Source organism: Buteo buteo, chromosome 1 (assembly GCF_964188355.1).
Source record: "Buteo buteo chromosome 1, bButBut1.hap1.1, whole genome shotgun sequence".
Lineage (NCBI taxonomy): Eukaryota > Metazoa > Chordata > Aves > Accipitriformes > Accipitridae > Buteo > Buteo buteo.
In genome coordinates, this window is record NC_134171.1 from 52,880,710 (window position 1) to 52,898,792 (window position 18,083).

The 18,083-nt window shown below is 36.7% G+C and overlaps 1 protein-coding gene across 1 annotated transcript in view; it reads left to right on the forward strand.

Annotated features, from left to right (window-relative positions):
- Nucleotides 1-18,083, forward strand: part of GRID2 (glutamate ionotropic receptor delta type subunit 2) — a 737,675-nt gene that overhangs the window by 423,291 nt on the left and 296,301 nt on the right. The window contains exon 3 of the mRNA XM_075030714.1: nucleotides 7,562-7,846. Coding sequence (XP_074886815.1) covers nucleotides 7,562-7,846 — 285 coding nt within the window. The remainder of the gene's footprint in view (nucleotides 1-7,561; nucleotides 7,847-18,083) is intronic.

The window sequence follows — 18,083 nt, forward strand, 5'->3', positions numbered from 1 at the left end:
AAGGGTATCAGACACTATGTGCTGCTTAATAACTTCTCAAACAGTGCTGGTTAAGGAAATTAAAAGATTCAGTAACAGTGCAAGGGCAAAGATGAACAAAGTAAGGGATGGAGGAAGTTGCACCGTAGACCAAAGTAGTATATGCTTCATCATTAAATAGGTAATCAAGTGTAATCTACTAATAGTTACACATGAAAGGAAAAGTTTTCATTTTGCTGAATGGATGAATGGAAATTTTTCATGCAACACTTTGAGCAAGGATGCTGGCAGTAGGTGAGATTTGGCTTGTGTCAGTGAGGGATCAGCACAGAAAAAAAGGAGGATTTTGGATTCATTCTTGGAATCTAGACCTGGATTTCCTTGCATTTCTTATTTTCCAGTGGGTTACATTAACTTTGTAGATAGATATCCCTGTTGGAATGCCAGGATCCTAGAGGTCAATTTTGTGATGCGTCTCTAGCCCTTTCTCCAATGAATGTCACTGCCTGGCTTTAATTGAATTAACCTCCTTCTTTCCCTGCCCCTCTTCACCCATTAGCAGTCATATTGAACCTTTCTGCAACAGTGCTGGCTGGCACAGTGTCCTCTTTCCAGGTCAGTCGGCACTACAGGCTCGTCTTACCTCTCAGCCGTAGTAACCCTGAAAAGCTGTAGCACTTTCTGGGGGGTATACTCATGTTCATGTGCTAAAGGAGATGGCAGCTAAAGCTATTCTTCAGCTGAAGATTTGTGGCTATGTAACTTCTTTAAAGTGTTGGGGGTTTTTAAAAGTTTTTCAAAGCAGTTCAGGCTTCTTGAAGGGCTAGGAGCAATCACTCCTCTGAGACAAAGCCTGGAAGCAATTGTTGAATACCAGGCAAAACCAGATGTGAAAAATATAAGTAGTTGTACTGCTGTTTCTCTGCCCAGTGTGGTAATCTGGCAAGACACATGCCCTCTGTGTGCCTCTGTAGAATTGAACAGAAGAGCTATAGGTTGACTTGCAAGAAAAAAAAATAATCTGGACTTTTGTCCAAAAACAGAACTTGCGGAGCCTTCCATTTGGTAGCCTTTGCAAGCTGTGCTTCTTTCAAGCTCTTACATTGCATCCTGCAAGAGATGGTGTTAAAATATCTTTTGTGTACAAAGCTTGCCTCCCTCCAAACTTATGAGACTTCTAGTTTATTTTTTCAAGGCTCAGATGAATTATTAAATTTTAATGTGATGGATTTAACGTTATCATAATCGGCAAAGCCTGTATACAGGAAGAAATCTGACCCAGAAAAGGCTTATAAAATGCTTTTCAACAAAAACATACAAAAGTGGTTGTGGTGTTTTGTGCAATGGAGATGCAAATGCTCTCTCTGGTAATATTTTTTACTCTTAGATATTAGAAGTTTGGATTATTTTTCCCAAACAAAGAAATCCCAAAGCTTAGGAAGCACAGCTGTTAAGACTCAAACACAAGTTTGTTTTACAGTCAGGACAAACTAAAATCCCTTAAAGGTTAATTACAAGTGAATTTAAAATACTGTTAGCAGTCCGAGTATAATGTAGTGGAGAAGAGGGGGAGATTGGCTAACATTTACAGAGAAGATGTAAATGAAGTGGCTTTCTATAATGCCATCAAGAAAAGGAACAGGATAGACTGTTATCTGCACTGTAGAGGAGAATATTCTTTAAATCCAGCCAATAATATTTTTTTTTCCCCAATCTTACCCTTATTTCCCTCTGAATAGTTTTCAGGGAATATTAAAAATGTGCTGTCACTCATCTTGAAATAATTCACTTCTAAGTCTGGGATGAACCATTGTGTTATGAAGGAAAAGTAATTTGCAAGAGCAAAACTACTATCCAAAAGTGACTAAAAAGATTTATTGAAAATTTGAGGCCAGACTCACTTGATCATGGGTCTCATAATCACATTTTATCCATACTTCTTGCATCTGAGATTATGAACATGAAACAAAAAGACCTGTAGTTTATCTGTTCAAACTTCTTGTAAGTGTTTGTGGCTTTTTTTCATTTGAATACATTATCTTTCTGCAATGAGATCATGAATGTTTCGGGACTGTTGTTTAAAGGTGACAAAGACCAAAAAAATTGCATTGTGGTTAGCATGGCCACTTGATGAGGAGGGAGCAGAACATCTCAGTGAAAGAAATCCAGACTTTATGCTTATTCCTTACCCTTTGCAGCAGGGGATTTGCATGTCACAGTCCCTCAGTCTTCACCAGCATCCTGAAACTAAGAAAGGATTTGAGGAGCAGTTAGCAACATATTATTCTCAAAGTAAACAAGAAATAATAGTTTATATTTTCAAAGCTACATAGAAGTTCTGATTGCCTAATATTCATTTGTAGATGCTCAAGTCACCTGATGTTGTATTTTGCCCCTTGAATCAGCTGTTTATCCTGATTTGGATGTGGATTAGTACAAATAGGATAATGGAAGGGATGATGAACTTCCAGAATACATTAATAAATCGGTAAATACTCTCTTCATGGCTAATGTATGGGGAAAACCTGAGGTTCTTATGGACTAGATTTTTCTGCCTGACCTCTGACCAGATTGTAGGTTCCTGGCTATTTTGTTGGAATGGGGAACAAATCTGAGTATCCTTCCAGGGAAGCAGCGATCCATCTAGTGGTGAATTGTACAGGACCCAAAAGAGACTAAGAAGATAAAAAACATGTTTCTGTGGAAAGGCTGTACTCGCCTTCTACAGAAATCAAGAGAACACTAATCTTGCCCAATTGTATGGAGCCCTCCTGGTTTCAGAGTCCTTGGAGCACTTCCAAAACACAGAGCAGATGCACAGGGGAAAACAACTTTTATAACCCCTCAGTCTCTGTCCCAAAACAGAGATATCAGTGATGAGAGTTTTTTTCCCCCCAGCTTCACATTCAGATAAATAGCTTTGAGGCACTGTTCTGTGTGGGTAATATGTGGAAAACACCCAGGAGCACTGAGATTGAAATGATACCAGCTTTAAAAAGGACATCCAGGGGAATGACTTTGGGATGTCCAAGTCAGGCCCATGGGAACAGGACTCTGGGAACAGGGTTTATGTTGAGTGAACAGAAATTAAATCTATACTTGCTCAAACAACACTACAGTTCTGGAAGGATCCTGGTAGTTTCTAAATTATAGAAGATGAAAAGGACCCTGGAATACATCTCTGATTATTTAAAGGGATACTACCCACTCTTTATGCACAGTATTTAGCATTCTGAAAAAAATAATGTTAAGAGTTGGTCTGACTTAGTCTAACTAGCAATTTAAATGGGAGCAAAATTAGGCTGTTACTGAAGACTCCAGACATCTTATATTATTTTTTTTTTCAGTTTGGCTTATCAGTTTGTGGGTATGCGGGTGTTTTGTTATGATTTATCATCAGGAAGAAAAAGGGAGAAATAAGTAAGAAAAAGCTCACATTCATAGCAATAGTTAAATCTCAGCAGTCCTTTTTTTTTTTTTTGGTGCTTCTTATTTATTCCTGCATCTGTTTTTAAACTTGCTCTTATTTATAGATTTTTTAAATTTTTTTTTTCTGAATTACAGCAACTAGTAGTTATTTAAGGACCTACCATTGTTTCCATTTTTCAGAGAATAGATTTTAAGGACACATTTGTAACCACAGCCATTTAAATTCTGCTTTGCTGGAAGTGCTTATACAAGCTGATAGCCTAGATATAAATTATTTATTTCAAATTGCATTGGCTATGCTCTTTATTTTAAAAAGTAGCATACTGAACACAAAAATAGGGGTTTTTATTTTCTTTAGATGCCATGCCAAATTAACTTAGAATATATTTTACTCTAAAAGATTGCTTTTTTGTTACTGGCAATCAGCCCATTGGTGTTGGAAATTCAGTAACTTCGCATTTTGAGAAAGACAAGATAAGCTGAAGAGTAAAATGTAATGCTGGGTGCATGCCAGTGTGTGCTCTATGTGCTATGTGCTATATGTGCTATGTATATTTACAATGGAGAAACATTTTAAATTATCTTATTTTATAGACATTCTTGATATTCTCTCTATGCAATGTGTAAAATGCTGTGATCAGTTTTATTCCTTTAGCTGGTGAAGTTCCAGTTTTTAATAGCATCTTCTATCTGGTGGCCGTGAGGGTGAATTAATGTCTGGACAACTTATGTTTAAACATAACTTACAGTATGGAAAGGTAGTGTTTTACAAACACTATTACTAATTTTCTGTTCCTTCTTTGTTAAACTTGCAGTGGAGCTATGTCCAAGTCCATTTGAATTTGACATTTCTACTGTCCTGACTGAGGACTTAAAAGACACAGCAACATGTTTCTTTTTCTAGTTGATGGTAAACTAAGATTCCTTGATCATATTGGCAGTAGACTAAATAACAGCTTGGAAATACAATCTCTGAGGAGGTTGTAGTAAATTAAATTGCAACAGAGTTTTGAATGGCAAGATAGCATTTAAGTCCTTTTATATATAATATGTGAGTGTGTGGATTTTTTAATGCAAGTGGGACAAAGCATAACTTGGATATTTCAGGATCAAGAAGGGAATACAACCAGGATTTAAAATATGTTTGAACTAGAGCTTTTAGTCAATTGATAAGAGACAGTTGAAATATTTGGATCACTAGGAAAATGATTTAATAGAGCTTTTGTTTGTGAGGGGAGAAAAAGGGGTTAAGAAAACATATAGACCTCAGTCTTATGCTTTTTACCAATCAAATCTTCTGCTGGAGCCTACAGAAGTTCTGCTTGGCTAAGGAATATATGAATATTGTACATGATAGTTTGACATATTGTCTAGGCTTTACTTTGTATATGTATATATTGTAGAAATTATATTTCTGTTCAAAGAATAATCCAGTCAGACTGACTCAGAGACAAACTCTGCAACTCATGCACTCATTTTCTGGAAAAGCCTGCCTCATAACAGCCCTTTCTCCAGCAGCTAACTCTCTGTGTATTAGTCTCTAAGTGTACAGGAATAAGGTCTGTTTGTGAGCATAATTAAGTGCATATTGCCCCAGTCCAGCACACGCAATTCTCATAAGCGTATCATGGAAGAAAGAGCCACACAGGCAACTTCAGTCCTGAGGCTATTGTAACAAATGTGGTGCAGTGTCAAGAGAGAAGATTTTAATCCTTTATTCAGTTTGTTTGCCAGTATTGGCATTCAGCCCTGTGGAGCTAAATGTTCCGTGCTGTTTTCTTCCCCTTCATGTTTCAATAACAATTTTCACAAAAAGCTTATTTCCCACTTCATAGCATTACTGGGAGTGTACTGGTTATTCTCAGTCTGAAAGTATGCCTGGAAATTTAGATATTTTAAAGTGATTTTTGTAAGCAGTTCAACTCTGCTATGTTTTTAAAAGTCATGTTTAAGAGACTGGAGGGTCACACTACATATTTTATTTGAACAGGTGGCATCAGGACCATGTAGACTTAAATTTTCGTTGAATTAAAAGCAGGCTTTTGCAAAACCTGACATCAATTTTATTAATCTATTGATATCTAGCTATAAAGATATCTACTGACATATAGATAGCTACCGGTATTTATTGATGGATAGATCAATATATCAATAAAAATAGTTTGTTTCTCAAGCAGTAGCATTCTCACTGGGATATGCAACATAGATATTGCAGTACTTGGTGCAGGAGAACCATATCAAGAAAGAGATTCAGCATTTCCCTAAAAAGATAACTTGACAGGCCTTTTATCTTTGTTGAAGGTGATGATGAAGAATGTAACAAGCAGCATAAAAGATGAATAGCTAATAAGATTGTTTTGAAATGTTCTGAATAGTAGAAAGTTGTGAGATACTGATAATTTTTTTCCAATTACCAATGATATTTGATATTTTTCTGAAAAAGGATATTTGTGGTTATTGAAAATGTATTACCTTTAACCCGAAGCCCAGAAGCTGGCCCAAAAGCTGAGCTATATTCAGAGCATGTACAGAGGGAACACTTTATCCTAAACCAAAACACTTTGAAACTTCTCTCTGGGAATGCTTACCCTCCCACATTTATCTGCATGAAGGAATTCAGAAGTGTTCCCATCAGACGGAGCCTCAGTGGCATCAGTATGCTCTGGGAGTTCACCACGGCATGTTCCAGACCTCTGTATTTTAATGAGAAAAATGCACTGGCTTTAGGAGAAGGTGGTTCTCTGCATTCATGACCGCCTGTGCTGTCCTTTTGGCTACAGAGTCAATCTTCACTTGTTCTGAATGTGCAACTCCATTCCTCACACTGTAAATATTCCCATTGAGATCAATAAGTGTTTGCGAAGTAAAACATTACTCACTGTAGGAGCCATATGATAGGAGACAACAGGTCTGGTGCTAAAATATGTTTTTGTATTTTTAGGGGAATATATTCTCACATGTGGGTTTCTTGTTTTTGCCTGCACCTGCTGTGTATGCAGAATATTCCTGCAAAACAAGTAATTGCATAGTTTAGTATTAGATATTAATACGTAAATACATATTACTCTTTACCATCCCATTCCCTAATTTACATGTGTAAATGCAGGCTAACTGCATGTGTAGCTTTGCGAGTGGCAAATTGAGTATTTCAGAATTTAGCCTGGGGTGTGCTCTGGGGAATTATGCTACAAACCCATGTTGTTTCTTCATTCAAGCTCTCAAGTCTGTTAGAAACCCAATATAAACACTTGACTCTGCTTTATTTTGCAGGGTAATCCTTCAAAATTACAGAACTAATCATTATTAATTCTTTTGATATTTATTGATTGCATTAACATTAATCATGATAAACGCCTTTGGTATTAATGTGGATGTCATTGGTATTGTACTTCAGACTGTCTTCTGTAACTAGCCCTCATTAACAGGAACATTAGTTACAAGGTGTTAGCTTTTGCATAAGCAAGTTCATGCCTTTCTTATGGAAGTGAGGAGAGTAAATGTATATAAACTGTTCACTGAATTTTGAAAACATTTTGCTATTTGTAAGAGTAGGTTTTTTGTTGGGGTGTTTTGTGTGTTTTTGTTGTTTGTTTGTTTGGTTTTTTAAGAAAAATAAGTAGTTGCATAAGATTATTTCTTATATCTTTTAAAACCCAAAAGCAACTCAGTTTTTGCTTGGACAAGTTAATGTACATAATCATATTCAGTTGTCTTCAAATGTTGACAGCAAGTCTGAGCTGTGATTTCTTCCAGTTTTCTCTGTATAATGCAAAGATCCTATTCATGGAGCTCTTGTACTAGACTTTGAAGAGTGCTTATCTCCTTGGGTGGTCATGTTAATTCGGTAGCTGGAATCGGTTCTTATTCCTCAGAAGACCCAGGAGTGGGTCTCATTTTCAAGGGATAATTCATTTCTGGGCAAGGTGGACAGGGCAGTCTTCCAGCTTTCACCACAAGACAGTACCAAGTGAATAGAGAAGCCTTGTGATTTTAATGCGTTTTAGGTCTGAATTACGCAATGTGCAAAATTTTAGCTATATTTCACTTGATCAAACCTGTTGTGTTTCTATTCCCAGTGTCTGCATTTCAACACCAAAATAGGCCCTATGCACTGAACCACTCTCACCTCGAATATCGCTGTGTTTTATTACAGCCTGTGACCTGATGAACCAAGGCATCCTGGCCCTTGTCAGTTCCATTGGCTGCACGTCAGCAGGATCCCTGCAGTCGCTGGCAGATGCTATGCACATCCCTCACCTCTTCATCCAGCGCTCAACAGCAGGAACGCCAAGGAGCGGCTGTGGGCTCACCAGGAGCAACCGCAATGATGACTACACACTGTCCGTCCGCCCCCCTGTCTACTTAAATGATGTCATCTTGAGGGTGGTCACAGAATATGCCTGGCAGAAATTCATTATTTTTTATGATAACGACTATGGTAAGTATTTATTTAGCAGGGTGATTTTTGTCAAATCCATAATTCTGTTGAAAGCAGTCACATTACATCTTTATAGTCTTCCAATGGATTATGTTTTGCTTGTGAACATTTATAGTTCTGTCAGCATTTCACAGCACCTCAGAGAAATCTATTTCTAAAATCCATCAACGTTTACAGGTTGATTTGATAATTTCTTTGTTAGAGTTAGCTGATAAATGGAGAACTTATCTGGCATTCTATTCTGCCAGTGTTTATGAAGCATAAAAATTTTTAGCAAGCTCTCTTGGTTTTTGAACTGTAGAAATATGAGATGACAATTCAAGAGGCAACGTGTAAGATTTTACATTCTGTAGAATTCTTCATTGCATGGTGAATCTCTCCTGTTTGTTGGCATATATCTGATGGCCAGAAGCTGAAGCAGTGGGTAATGTAGGTCAGAGGCCTCGGCAAGAATGAGCTGCTGTTCATAAATATAAAACACGTAGAGAGAACTTCTGTAGAGTGAATAACTTCAGGAGGTGGGCTTGGAGAAGACAATGTTCCTTCTTTTTTGAGTTCATTCAGTGTTCCTGAAAGGTGCTGAATTGATGGTTGTTGTGTGATAGAGTAAGTGTGACAGACAGCCGCATCACAAGACTGCACCATCCAGCTCGATGACTCAGCTGAGTTCTGTACAGAAATTTTCTATAGCTGAGAGAAGAGCTGGGCATATTTCTCTAGTATAAGTGCATTAGCTAACTAATTTTATGATCTTTTTTCTATGGAAAATTGCTTTGAAACCAGCCCTGTTTTCTTCAGGTGCATCCATTATTCATAAGTAATCATGACTGGTTTGGGTGAACATTTTAAAACTTGTTTTCAAAGTTAAATCTTTAAGTTATGGAAAAAAGCTCACTTCAGCGATTTGCTGTGCATAATATCTGGTTCATTCAGGTCAGGTGTTATTGATTTTTGTTCCCTGGCTACATAATAAATTCTTAAATTAGAACGATAGAAAATGATGAAAAGGAGAATTCCTATTTATAACAAAGCAACACCTAAAAGCACGAGCCATAGGATAAGGAACACATGCAAAAAAACCACCCATCCAAAAAGCTTGCAGCAAAGAGTATTTTTGTTTGTGTTTTATGAGTTTATGCATTTAAGTACCAATGTACCTATGAAGAAGACCATAATCTTGCAGCTAAAAGGTATCTTTTTGCATGTATTTTTGAGTTTAAAAGCCTCAAACAAATTTTATAATTAATATTTTTGAATAATTATATTTGTAAATACTAGTTTTAAATTTTTCAAGTTTCATTCTTTAATTTGAGAATGCAGTTCAGACACCATGTCATTTTGTCCTTAATTTCTGGGTAAGAATCTCATTATTGTATGACTTAGGTAACACAGATGCCTGCCTGCAAGGAATAAATTTCAGACCAGTAGCTTATTCAGTGACACATCATCCACAGATGTGACGTGTGGCAGATACTAAGTCTTTCTACCAGCCTCTATGGCATTCTGAATTCAGTAGTCTACAAGTAGTGCCATACTGGCCAAGACAGATTGGTAATCCGACTCTGGTCAGTGATCACTATCACCTACATAAGGAAAAGGTGAAAAAAAAAATAAATTCTGCAGTTAGTATATACTGAGCAGTCTGTCCCCTTTCTGACTGTTTGTGTGGTTTGGGTATGGGGGGGGGGGCCTGGGGGGGTTTGGGGGGGGGGGGTGTTGTCTTTTGTTGTTGTTGTTTGTGCGTGTGCATAGTTTGGAACTAATACCATATATAGAAAGATTTTAAATGCAACATGAGTTTTAAGTTAACCTGCAATTCTGAATAGGGTTATTATCTGTGCAAAGGTATAATGTTTCTTTAAATTGTACAAAATCCTTGATTTCAGCAGCCATCCTAGGGCAGCAAGCAGTTTCTATGTTCTTGGTTTGCTTCTTACATTTTTTTTGTAAAATTTTATGTTACTGATTTCATTGACTATGTCCTCCTCCGCTTTTAATAAGGAACAAGAGAGCAGCAGTTTCAGATCACCATCTCTAACCCGAGGCCTCTCTTGTTATTTCCATTACTGTGAGAGTTGTTCTCTGTCTCTCCAATCCCTCTTCTTGCTTGTACTGGAATGCCTCTCTAATTCCTGACTACCCTGTTTCAGGTGAAATCATTAGGCTTGACACAGTATTTTGCCTGTTCTTAATTCTCTTAGCCAGTTTTTGATCTATGGCAATAGTTTTCCTTGTACCTGTGATGACGTTATTTTCTTAGCAGTCCCCAGAGAGTAATATTGCCAGGAGTGTATTATAAATCTTAACAAATTATGTTGCTTTCTCCATTTTTCTTACTATATTATTGACATACTCAAAGTGTTTCCAGTATGTTAGCAATGCACATTTTCTCTTCCCAGGTACTGTATTAACCAAAGAGGGGCTTGCGGAGTGGGAGGGGTGGAGAAATTCAGAGCATGAAAAGAGGAGCTGCAATCACTTGTTAATGGATTATGGAGTGGAGATGTCTGAATTCAGTATGCACTCTGCTTTGAGCAGGAGGTTGGGCTATGTGACCTCCTGAAGTCCCATCCAACTCTAATTATTCTCTGATTCTGTGATGTTTGAGAAAGCCATTCATTTAGATGGGTCTATAGATGTGAAATACTTTTAAAAATAATTTTAAAAATCCCAGCATCAGTTTGGGTTTTAAAAAAGAGAGCTAGCCCAAGAACCCCAGAAGAGCTTGAGAAAGGGAATATTACTGTTAGCTTCTGTGCCTGTTTTAGAAAGAAATCAAGACTGGCCATGCAGACATGGGGTGGAAGTCCAGGGGTAAACCATCCCATTCGTCAGTGTCAGTGCAGCTAAGGGTGGTTGCAATTCCCTCTGGAAGATCCCAGTCCCATTCCTCAGCTCGCCTGAGAGGATCTGCCGCAGTATGAGATATATTTCTTTTCTCAGCTCATACAGACCTAAAATCAAATTCTGGTTGGAAGGTTTGCTCAGTTTAACTGCTTGCAGCATTAATATTAGACATTTTAATGTAACATTTAGTATTAAACATTAAAGTAGGTGGGAGATCAACACTTTCATTAGAATTAAATTCATATTAGGAAGAGATTATCGATATGTTCTGCACAGTCCTCTGCAGAACTGACACTTATGCAAACAGAGCAACTCCTTGCCCTGGTGGGGTCTTTTTGTATGTGATGATCTTTCCTTCTCAAGGTGCGTATCATAACATTAAGTGATGTCTGCGTAGCAGTAAATGGCACTTGAGAAGTAATGGGAATATAGGTTCTGATATGTGTTAATTCTTCCCACCCACCCACCCCACTCCTCCCCCCCAGTCTTGCCATCTTTTTGTAAGTTAGAAAACATGAAAATGCTGTTAGACTGACTGGTTCAAGCAACGAGGAGAATTCCAATACTTTCCTTTCTGAGAATTTATTTTGTATAGTGATTTGATTTAATGATTTATAACAAAATACTTTAGCTGTATTACTCAAATTATTTCCAGTAATAATTTCACTCTGTGAAAGAAAATGTGCCTTTCATATTTAAAATAAGTTTTCCTACAGTAAAATTGAGCCATATCCAAAGTAAATACTGTGCTAAACCAGATCCCTTGCACGTTTAAAAGAGGCTGCAACCATTTATGTTTCAATTTATCAATATCATAGTTTCTTAATCCGATGAATTCAGTTGCTTTTGATTTTTATCTAGCAGTCTATCATAGATTCATTTTCATTATCAGAGTTAGAGAATTGTTTATAATTGGAATATGTCTTTCTGCAGGGCCAAGAGTTAAGTAGATGAGTATATTCAGTTTTAACATTTTAACACTACTTATATCTAAATGCTAGAAGATTCAAGTCTACTTAAAGGTTCTTTATCAACAGTTAAAGTCTTGGAAGGAAGCAATTCTTTCATTAAGTCATAACCATCTGGGTGTTAAAGAAGTGATGTAGGAAATGCATTTCTGAAATAATTGACATCTAAGTTTTTAACTGATGGGTTTTTTCCAAGTAAAATTGTAGGTAGGCTGACTATTCTAACACAAAACAAAAGTTACCTTGATAACAATCAAAAAGAGTATTTTGCCACTGTTGACTTAGTTAAGCTGAGTAACTAGTGAAAGATTTTAGTGCAGCCATAGCCTGTTGTCAGTGGTAGAGCCTTGCCAGTAACAAATACGAGGTTAACACACAGTAACAGTTGATGAGTGAGGAGGCGAGAAAAGAGAACATTTTTAACTTGAGTAGTCTTAGGTGATGTTTGTTTGTATTTCATTTACTACGATTGTAACTTTACTGTATAAACTCAGATGAACTTGTAAAAATCAGAATGAGTTGTCTTTTCCCCCATCCTTGCTCTCTGCTGGGGATGATCTAGATCAAACTCCCAGTGAAAATAGTGCAGTCAGGCCCCTTGTATTCAGTGTGTTTTGTTCCTTGAGGTAAAACAAGATAAAGGCCTGCCCAGGACATGAAATCTGATATTGTTTCATAAAATTTCATATGAGGATATTAAAAGTGTTCAAGGACAATTCTGCGCTTCTTCAAATGCCGTTAAGGACAGTCTTCTTGAAGAGTTAAAGAGTAGGTGGCATGAAATGCAGCAAAATTATGCAGTGGATTGATGCCTTTCTCAACCTGCTATTAAAATTACTATCCACACAGTATGTACAGGCCAACTTTACTTCATTTAAGCAGCCAAATCGGCTCCTACTCTTTTCATTCTTGACTGCTCAGCTCAAACCATAGGATCACTGTGCTGCAGAGGGTAGCTGTGTATCTCCTTCTTATAAGCAGGTGTAGAGACTGGGCAGTTCCTCCACTAAGTCTCTGAACTCTTCCTTAGGACCATCAGCACCCTTCTCAGTGAAGGCATTTTCAGACTGGACGCTATAAAGGTATAATTTATACCTTTGGAAACTGCAAAGTTTAGATTTGTAAAAAGAGACACTGACAGCTGTAAACGTTTTGAGCAAGCTTTGCCAAGTTATTACATCTCTACTTTATGGTTTCAAGTTCAAAGCAAACAACATGCAGCAAATCCTGCCTCACTCACAGACTGGCATCTGGCAATGGCCAGTCCCCAAATAGTAATGTGAAAAAGACCCTTACACATTGAATTGCAGAGGAAAACAAATGACATAGTCATTTGAGATCTGAATGTGTGAGCCGAGGCTATATAAGCAGAGTAACTGATCTAGAATCCCAGCGTATTGTTGGTTTTTATGTCTGTGGTGTACCAACCAGGGGCAAGCTTTTGCAATTCATGTCTTACTTTTCAGGCAGTTTACAGTTCACTGTATTTTCCAGGAATATGTAGATACTTTTCTGTAGTAGTAAATTCTTTATGAAGAAACCAGTCAATCATTGCAAGACCATAATTGTGAATTTTGTGCAATTTACAGTGTAGGTATCTCTGCACTTCTAAGATGAAAGAGAGAAAGTCTAGCTGTTTGAAAACATTTATTTTTATTGTTTTGTTGGTGACGAAGCAGATAGAAAGATTCTGCACTTTATCTAGAAAGGATGGAGGAATAAGATTGTTTCTGGAGAATGAATTTTGTCTTATTTCCTATTCTCTTTTATAGTGGTGGCAGTAATATTTTAAAACCCCTTCTGTATTTTATATTAAAAAAAAAAAAAGAAACCCCACTTCTCTCTCCAAATTTCTGGCCTAACCTTGTGTTTTTTCAACCCAGCATGCCTTTGATATGCAACCATCACTGTTGATTTATGTGATATTTACTCATTCCAGGACTAAGATAACTTTGCTTACAGTTTTTTGACCTTCCTACTAATACTGTTTGTATTTGGCGATAGATATTTGCCATTCCCTTAGGTGGTAATTTAATTTTAACTTTTGTAAAGAAAAGAAACAAAATAAGCATTAAGGCTATGAAGGGGATTTGCTCTGTGATAATAAAGGAGGCATTCCCATAGCAAATGGAGGTTGAAGAAGTAATTGAAGACTTTGCTGAAAGAGAAGGGAGGAGGTTAGCAGCAGGAAAGAGTTTAGAGGGCATCTGTCTCACAGAAATTTCCTCATGGACTTCCCTTCTTGTTCCTCAGCATACGCAGATGTTTCAGATTATTTGTGCATGATGGATGAAGGCAGTGGTGTGAGGTACATGGTCACATCACTAAAAAGATGTCTCAAGCTCAATCTGAGGGAGGATTTTGGAGAAAGACACAAAGTAAAATACAGTCTCAAGGAGGAGAGCAGTAACATCTGTATTACTGAGGATTCTAGCCTAAGTAAAGAGGTCTGTGAAACTGTGAAGATAAAAGAGAGCATTCTCCCCATCCCTTCCCTTGGAAGATGGTTGTTTTCAAATAAACTGAGTGTAATGCTATAGGATTGGAGTACTGTTCTTTAAAGATCCTGAAAAAGGAGGAGTATATCTGGAACTCAGAAGGCTTAGCTGCTTGCAGAAAGGCTGCCTCCTGTGTTGTAAAAGGGGTGATATTCTGAGATTATGCCCATCTGTACCTATGGGCCCTGGATTCCTAGCATCTCCTTTAAAAACCATATAGAGTAAGTAATTCCACTGACACTTTCCTGCACACACATTTTCCAGAAATAAATATATGATGACCACTGGCAAAGATGTGCTTGAAAACATAACATTTTCAAATCATTTAAAGTTTTAATGCAAGTTTAATAAAGATTCATAAAAGAATCATGCTCTCTTTAATCGATTGCAAATGCTTATAATTACCCTGAGGCTGTTTTCAGCTGCTTGATGACTATAATATTCTCAAGTCTGTCTCCAGACAGGCTTAAAACTGTTTATTACTCATCTGGCTCTTTGCCAACTTCCTGTACTCATTTACTTCACTGTGCCTCAATAAACATATAATTAATTCAAGCTTATTATTGAACTTTTTTCTTTTCCATTAGTATTTATTATGTCATCCAGATAAGGAAAGGAACATGTATTTTTCATCTGTGTAACTTTAATATGTCTCTTAATTATATTGCAAGTTAGCAGCTGTTTGTGAGAACTTTCATAACAACTTGCTTTTGCTGATTGACATTACCACTGGAAATTGAACATATATTTTGGTTGAGCCTAAAATTATTAAACTTCTGAGACAACTGAACTATTCTATAAAATTTCTGTAGTGGAACAATGGCCATGCTTCTGCTTTGTAACCACGTAATAGTTGGGGAAATGCATTCCAGGAGCTATAAGTGAATATGGAGAAAGATGAGAGAGGGTTTGTCATTTGCTCATGTTGCTGTATTTAAGGATGGAATGGATAAAGTATTCGAAAGTTTGGCCTGACAGCCATATGTGTTGTGTCAGTAAGGAAGGAAGACCAAATTTTTTATTATATTTAGAATTTCGGTGCTGAGGTCAAAATAAAACTGTAGGTGTTTTCCTAATACCTGTGTAATGGGTAATTGCTGTAAATGAGGTGCTATCTTGAAGTTTTGCAGAGGTACGAGATTTCTTTCGTATATGCACAGTCTGCAAGTGTTCAGAAGAAAAGTGACTTATTCTAATATTAGAATACTTGAACCTTGTACTGATGTCCACTACTGTTTGCTAAGTATTTTTCAACTCTCAACACATTGTTTTAGTATCTTCTCAGAAGTATTAAAATTGATTTTGTAAACTGGTATTTTGACAGCTAAATAAATGAATGGTTATCAAACAAGGAAACTATTGAAGAAAGTACTTTGCATGTTGAATGGAAGAAATTACACCACCATTGGAAAAATGACATAGGCATAATAACATCGCAAATGTCAGGTAGTATCATAAATTGAAAAGAAAATTTCTCTCTGAGAGTTTTAACCAGTCAAGAAAAAGAGGAAGCAGAGAGACAGGAAAAACCCAGAAAATATTTATTGCAGTATTTTTAAGTCTTAGTTTATCAGCATCGCTTTCATAACTTATGTTCTTCACAGCACCAGTCCACTCATAAAATATTCCTGTTTCTACAGTGTAAAGTTTTAATCAACTGAAGAGATTATTGAGTAGCAGATTGATGCACAGTCAGAGAACAATTTGTCTTAAGTAAGATTATAACACACATAGTCACACTTGGTTTATTACCAGGAAGTCTGCAAGGACAGTCTCTTTGCTATTCCTCACCACCTCCTTGGAAGGGGATGCATGGTTCCTCATGCTTATGAAACCCAACAGGGAGCGGTAGTGATGTACAGGGAGAGTTGGTGTATCATACAGACAGAAGTATAGATTACTTGCTATTAAATAGAGGCATATATCTAGGCAGAGATATAGAGCCCTGTTGTACAGTTGTATAGGATTTAAGTGTAATTTTTCAAGTTTGGCATGATTTTTAACAGGAGAATAAATGCTGAAGATATACAGCACCAGGCTCTAAGCCATTAACATCTTTGGGGGCAGTAGGCAGGGAAATTTTTTTTTTTTTTTTGCAAGAGGTTGTTTTACTCAAGGGCAATTCGTAGAAGCCTTTTGGAAATCTCTAATGCAAACTGTAGTAAAAAAGAAACTGAATGAAGAGGTAGAGAGCATGTTATACAGTCTGAAGTACATGATTATAGAATATATTGCCTTGTCAGCCTCCATGAGTGAGAGGTGATCACAGTCTGACTTCCTTTCTTTTTTTGAGAAGCTAAGGTAGCAGCTGATACTCTTAAGGATTAGTTCTAGCTTCAATTTTATTTATCTTTTTTTATCCTTTGCTTTTTTTCCTCTTTCTTTCCAGTTAAAAATACTGAGAAACTTAAAGGAAAAATCTTGTGTCAATCACTAGTAAGGTTGGAAACTTAAGTGTTGCAGGATTTGAAAACTGCAAAAGTTAATATCTCTCCCCAACATTGATTCAGCTACTTGAGACTATCTATGTTGATTTATCTTATTTAATGGATAATCTTTAATAATTGATACACGGTGTGAAACAAAAAGTAGCTAATGTAAATGACATTTGGATGATCCTTTAGAATAAGTATTACATAGATACTGCAGTGGTGTGACAATAGTTCATAGCAAACAACAAAATTGAAGTTACTTGCTTTTATTACAGTTCAAAATGGAAACATCTTTTAATAAAAGTATATAAGTGTATTTTTCTTCCTTTTTCTCAACTGAATGATATTAAGAAATCTGAGAAAATTTGTTGTCTTTTTTGGGGATGTGAGAAATTTCAGAAAATTGCAAGCAAGGGAGGAAAAAACAGTCATTCTTACCATTTACAAATTTTCATTTTCCCCCAAGAAATATCATCCCCACTTGTTAGGTTCCAGAAATTTTGATAATATAAATGAGATTACATAGTTAATTAAACATTTGAGTTTGAATTTACTTGTAATGTGTTTGAATTACTGCTCTATTCTCTGCAGCTAGATCACCCAGCTGAAATAGTTCAGATAACTGCTCCTTTACAGTTCCCAAATGCTAATATGAAAGAGTTATGTGGATTTTTTTTTTTTGTTTGTTTTACTTTGGAGGTTCACTGAATTACATATAAACTGACTAATGAGAGGGTATCCCACTGCTGTGAAAGTAGGGTGAAGGACTGTTATCGAATCATCATGCTAAATTGTTGTTTTCCTCAGTCTAGATCTTAACCATGTTAATAAATATCAACACGTGCTCAGGAACGCGAACACTTTGCTGAAGGCTTTAAGCAGAGCAGTAGCACCATCAGAGTCCAGCTGGAGCTGCACATCTCCCTTGTGTACAGTGTATTTCCATAATTAATAGTTGCTGTCATGTTAGCCATCATTGTGTAAGGAAGAATCACTGTGCTAGGCTTATAAAGCTTTCTTGATAAGAATTTGAACAGTGTCATTTGTTATACAATGGCTTTTCTCATCAACTGTACAAATAAAGTGGTCTTTTGTGTAAATCAGCCGGTGAATATTTATGACAGGTGCATTCACCTTTACTGTCACAGCTGAATCAGTTGGTATTTATCATCTGGATACTGTGAGAAAAATGTTCTCAGATCTAAAATGGTATCAGATGCAGGATGAGCTAATGACTGTAAGCCAGGTTTGAGATAGCCAAAGGGCTGAGCTGAGCGCCTTGTAATTTAGGTGGAATACAATGATAGAGGTGGATGGATGAATTTATTACCATTGGTGAATAGCGCCATCTTTCTCTTCTGGTCATAGTGTGATTTGAAATTTTTTAGAAACTTTGCATCTACTTCTAACTTGTAGATTTCTCATTTTTAATAAGTGTGTAAGAGGTACGTAGCATGCAAGATGTTTAATATATGCTGTTTGCTTTGTACAG